Source organism: Camellia sinensis, chromosome 11 (assembly GCF_055761805.1).
Source record: "Camellia sinensis isolate YWXY chromosome 11, ASM5576180v1, whole genome shotgun sequence".
In the NCBI taxonomy this organism is placed as follows: Eukaryota; Viridiplantae; Streptophyta; class Magnoliopsida; order Ericales; family Theaceae; genus Camellia; species Camellia sinensis.
The window spans coordinates 102,077,134-102,082,880 of NC_138971.1; the positions used below are offsets into that span (position 1 = coordinate 102,077,134).

Here is a 5,747-nt window from a genome sequence, read left to right on the forward strand (position 1 = left end):
TTTGTAGAAAGATTAGTACTTTTTGGTTTCTTAAGGTACAAGTTTTTTAACACATACCTACTCATTCAGCCTCTCTCCTCCTTTTATAAAGTCATTCTCCTTAATATTTTTTCTACGTAGCCTAGCCCTTCATCATTATTCTGTCAGGACCCATCGCCTTACTATACTTTTTCAAAAAGGGACAGCCTGGATTCGCTTGACCTGTTCTGGCCGACTTACCTGATACACTCGGCTCAGTCGTATGGCTCATGTACCCTTTACCCGGTGTACTCCTTATCTTGCTTCTGTGTTTATTCGGCAATGACCCAAAGTCTAGTGAACTTTGGCTTCATTCGACCCATATGAGATGGACTTAGATATACTCTGTTTGCCGTTTTAGGTATTCTTCTTTTCGACTCCCACATTTATAAATGCTTTGATGCTATCAAGCCAAAAACCATTTTTGTAAACAATTTTACCCCAAAAGTTAAAAAGTGAACGAACTGATCATGTCTCATAATTGATGGCTCTTTTTTTCAGTGAATGGTGAGTATTCAATTTGAGACATTTATATATTTGGTTAAATAATGCTACATGAATGTTTTAAGTTTTTATTTTTTGATTGTTTGTTTTGTAAAAATAGAAATTAAAAACATTCCTATCCTAATTTCTACACAATTAATTTTTTTTAAGTTTATATAAACTATTTATGTCTAATAAGTAGTAAGTAAAAAATATATCAAATACTCTGACACAAAATTTGAAATTTTTAATTTTAATTTTTTTAATAAATATTCCATATGAAAATGCATGAAATAGCCCCATTATGACTGCCACAGGGATTGATTAATCATGTGCATGCACAATCCAACTTCTTAGAAGAAATTAACAAAATGTGAAATTAATTTACAAAATTGATCACCCAATGAAATTCACATGTTGTATTCATTCATTCACAATTATTGTGAAAGTCACATAATTAGTTGCTAAACTGAACATGATTATATCGCTGCCTGTGTTGTGTTGACATAGTGCAATATTGGAGACATATATGTATATATATACTAGAGTCTCACAGTAGAGTATTATTGGCTCCCCCATCATATCATAGATTTCAAGTTTTAGAAAATGAAAGAAAGAGAAATGTTGGGTCATCCCATTCATGGCTGGTGAAAAGTACACATTATTCATTCATGCTAATGTTCAAGAGAGAAGAGAGAGAATGACATGACTAAGTGTCATCCAAACCAAGTTTATAGTACTAACAAATCAAACATAAATCTCTAAAGTGTGAAACAGTAGTATCAGGTGAATTATAATTTTTTCTATTTATTTATTTATTTAAATTTTATTTTTTATCAATAAAAAAAAATTATTGATGAAAAAAACATATATTACACATGAAAAATATTAATAAAAGAGGATAAAAACAAAACGCATTAAGGCAAAATTCCAAATCACAACTAAATTGACACGAAGAATAACACCCAATCATGTGGATTGTAATTGTAATCAATCATCATAATCATTTTTTTGGAGGGCTCTAATCTAAATCTAAGTGCCAATTAGGAATGTTGGTTGTTGTTCAAACGTTTTCGAAATTTGGATTGGAAATCATTGTTTGTGTTTTCGTTTCTTTTAGTTTACTACATCTGCCTGGGGCTCTCTCTCACATACGTGTACATGTATTATAGTGGATTCAAACTTTTCTTAGTTGATGTGCTTTTTGACCCTATCAGGATGAAAAACAATATAATTCTATAGGATTTTTAATTTTTTTAGTTACTTATATCCTATGTGTCTTTCAATGTTATATTGAAATTGTAAAAATAAATTTATTTTACTTATCACTTTATGTATCTGTCAATATAATATTAAAATTGCGAGTCTCGTTACTCATATTTATTTTTAATGTACAGTCAGTTCTATTTTTAATGAGACTTAAAGAAAAATCGAATAATAGTTTTTATTTTATATATATATATATATAATTTATTTTTAATTGCTAAAAGAAAAATTTGACGGTTTAGGGTCTTTTAGCCAATGAAGTTTTTTCTTTTAAATAATTGAAAGAATATTTTTAATCTATACAATTGGGGCCTTAAATATATACATATATATATATTAGAAGTTTTAGATAATTGAAAAAAATTTATGATTGGGGACTTTTAACAATATTGAAGTTTTTTTTCTCTTTCAATCTTGAGACAAGGAGTTTTTTTATCTAAAATTTTAAATAAGAAGTTATATTTGCCTTGAACAAAGAGAGCTGGACATGAGACCGTCCAATATTTGGGATTAAAGTGACTTGGATCTTGGTATTAATACATAAAATGGTAAAAAAATATGACCAAAAAAAAAGAAAGAAGAAAAGAATTGACCGCAACTTATCATAGCATTATTGGGTAAAAGAATGGTACCAATAATATAAATAGTATATATTACTGTTAATTCAAGTTTTTGAACGAATTGGATGAAGACAATACAAAGGACTATTAGAGGGATATCGGTGTAATGTCGCTAAGACTTCCACACTTTTGGGGTGTTTGGCAAGAAAGTTTTTAGCATTTTTTAGACTAAAATTTACAAAAAGACAAAATAAGTTAAAATAGTTAATAAAATAAAATGTCACATTAAATCCATAATCATTTACTTTTTTTTTCACAAATATTACATCTCAGTGCCATTTTGGAAACATAACAAAAAGCAACGTTTTTTGACAAAATGTCCAAAAACGCAAGTGCCAAAAATGTCAGAAAATTGGTTTGGCAAGTGCTAAAAACGCATGTGTAAAATTACAAATTAAGGCCTATGAAAAAAAAATAAAAAGATAAATTTCTTATGTTGGATAAGAGTATTTTGGTCATTTTAATTTGATTTGACACCATAAATAAATATTAAACTAAAAAGCAAAAAGTCAACTTTTTACTAACTTCTCAAATCACTTTTTAAAAAGTTAAAAAGCTTGGTAAAAAGCCAAAAGTTAGCTTTTTACCAACTTCCCAAAACACCCCTAATTATAAAAAAAAAATTCAATAATTTTCTTGAACACAATAATTTTAGCATACTAAAATGGTCAAAAACTAAAATAACCTACTGAAATAGTAACTTCTCAAACATCCATTTTGATAGAGTCTAGTCTTATATGATAATCTCAATTTTTCATTAATGGTAGTATAAATTTTTTTGGTGAAGATGGTATAAAATGGTCAAATTATTATTTTTAAAATACTATATGTCAATAATTCCATCAAACTAATTAGTTTGATGAAATTTATCAATTTAATATAATATAATGAAATGAAAAGAAAAGAAAATTGGAGGGAAATTAATGAAAGAAATACTTGAGTAGAATCCCAAAGATGGTGTTAGTATGAGAGAAGAAAGAAAGGCAAAGAGGGCAATGATTGCAAGAATGAGATGGGGAGCCACTTGATTATCTTCTTTTCTTTTTACCCTTCTTTCAGTTTTTTTGACTTGGGAGTTAGGACCCCACATACATCTCCTTCCCCACCTTAGGCCACCACTGTCTCTCCGTGGATTTTGAATGATAAAAGAGCAACGCACGTGGAGTCTGATTCAAGCAACTGTCCAACCCACCATTAAAGCAAATATTAAAACTCACAAAATAAATGAATAAATAAATAAAAACTAACTATTTAAAATTAAATTAAAAATTTTTTTTTGTTTGAAATTACGGTTATATCCCCAGAAAGAAATTTATTTTCCTTAAAGAACATTTCAATGCTTTTCATTTCATAGCCCACCCCATATAGTTCCCCACTCATTGTGTTTGTTGCTTAAAGCTTGCAACCCCTAGCTCCCTTATCCTCTCTCTCTCTCTAGAGAGAGAGAAAACAACACAGCTGCCATCTCCCATTTGAAAGAAATTTGAAAGAGAGAGAGAGAGAGAGAGAGAGAGAGAGAGAGAGTTAGACCCACAAGTGATCAAATTGAGGAGGGAGGGGGTCATCTAGATGGTGTACTTGTAGCATATGTGATCATGGAAGGAGAAAATTGTATGCGTCGTTCAAATTTCCCATTACAATTGCTTGAAAAAAAAGAAGACGAAGACGAAGGCGAAAACCAAACACCATGTTCCAGCTCCTCCACCTACGCTTCCCTAGCCATTTCTGGCGCCGCCACCACCACCACAAACCCACAAAACTGGTCTCATAATTCAACCCAACAACACCAACACCAACACCAACACCAACAACAACTAGCTGTGGCTGACCAAGCACCCAAAAAGCCTCCACCCAAGAGGACCTCCACCAAGGATCGCCACACCAAAGTAGACGGACGCGGCCGCCGCATCCGCATGCCAGCAACTTGCGCCGCCCGGGTCTTCCAGCTTACCAGAGAGCTGGGCCACAAATCCGACGGCGAAACCATCGAGTGGCTGCTCCAACAGGCTGAGCCAGCGGTCATCGCCGCCACCGGAACCGGTACCATCCCCGCTAATTTCACATCACTTAATATCTCTCTCCGGAGCTCCGGCTCTACCATGTCTGCACCTTCTCATTTCAGAACTAGTTATTTCAATCAAAGCCTCTCTTCCTTAAAACCGCCTCCGCAACGGAGCGATTGGGAACAACAACAACAACAACAAAGGAGTGTTGATGAGTCTCAGCACCAAAGCAGGATTTTCTTCCCCGGAGCTGGGTTATCGTCGGAGAATTCGTCAACATTGTTGAATTTTACTACGACATGTCTAGATGTATCGGGTGAATCGAGTATAGGGAGGAAGAGGAGGCCTCCAGAGCAAGATCTGTCGTTGCAAAATCATATGGGGAACTACATGTTGCAGTCGAATTCTTCGTCGATTCCGGCGAGCCACGGGCAGATTCCGGCAGGGGCGTTGTGGATGATGACCAATCCAAGTAACCAAGTCATGGGTGGTGGTGGTGGTGGTGGTGATTCTATATGGACATTGCCTAGTTCTTCTGTTGGTATTGGTAATGCTAATTTGTATAGAGGGTCTATGGCTAGTGGGTTACATTTTATGAATTTTCCTACCCCAATGGCTCTCTTGCCAGGCCAACATTTGGGTCCCGGGATTGGCGGTGGCGGTAGTGGTGGTGCGGTGGCGGCGGATGGGCATCTGGGTATGCTGGCGGCACTCAATGCGTTTAGGCCGCTGGCAGAGACGGGCGGTTCTGAGTCGCAGGCAAGTGGGTCGAACCCACATCATGGAGGAGGAGGAAGAGGAGGAGGAGGAGGAGATGATCATGGAAATGATACTACAACTAGTCATCACCACTCCTAGATCAATTACAAAGTGTATGGATTGATGATTTTGCATTTTCTTCTTTCTTTCTCTCTATAATCTATATATATATTATATGGGTTTGCAAGTTAGAACATGAGGCTCTCCAGTCTGATTGCTTTGAGTTTTGAGTTTTGAGTTTTATAATATTCCATTTTGGTGTGAGTAGTAGTAGTAGTAGTAATGAGGAATTGTAGGGTTTGAGATATGGAACTTATGAGGAATTTTAGGGTTTCAGAGAAGTATATATATAAATAATGATATTGGCTAAGCTAGCACTTGCTCATCTTCTCTGTGCTTGTGGTGAGACTATTAAACATCAAGCAATATCCTGCTACTATCTTGCTATTGCTTTGCTTTGTTAATCTTTTCAAGGTCTACTGGTCATACATACACATATACATATACATGCTTTGGGTTTAAGAATTAAGACACTACTAATATTATGCATGCAAGCTTAATGCTTTGTTGAGGCTCCTCCTCAATAACACTTGCCTCT

The 5,747-nt window shown here is 34.7% G+C and overlaps 1 protein-coding gene across 1 annotated transcript; it reads left to right on the forward strand.

Moving 5' to 3' along the window:
• Window positions 1-3,743: 3,743 nt before the first annotated feature.
• On the forward strand, window positions 3,744-5,519 carry LOC114258416 (transcription factor TCP15). The gene has a single exon (XM_028198374.2). The coding sequence runs from the start codon at window positions 3,983-3,985 to the stop codon at window positions 5,246-5,248; it is 1,266 nt and encodes a 421-aa protein (XP_028054175.2). The 5' UTR covers window positions 3,744-3,982; the 3' UTR covers window positions 5,249-5,519.
• The last annotated feature ends 228 nt before the right edge of the window (window positions 5,520-5,747 follow it).

Coding starts and splice junctions, on each gene's coding strand:
- LOC114258416 (XM_028198374.2), top strand. CDS start 3,983: ATGGAAGGAGAAAATTGTATGCGTCGTTCAAATTTCCCATTACAATTG.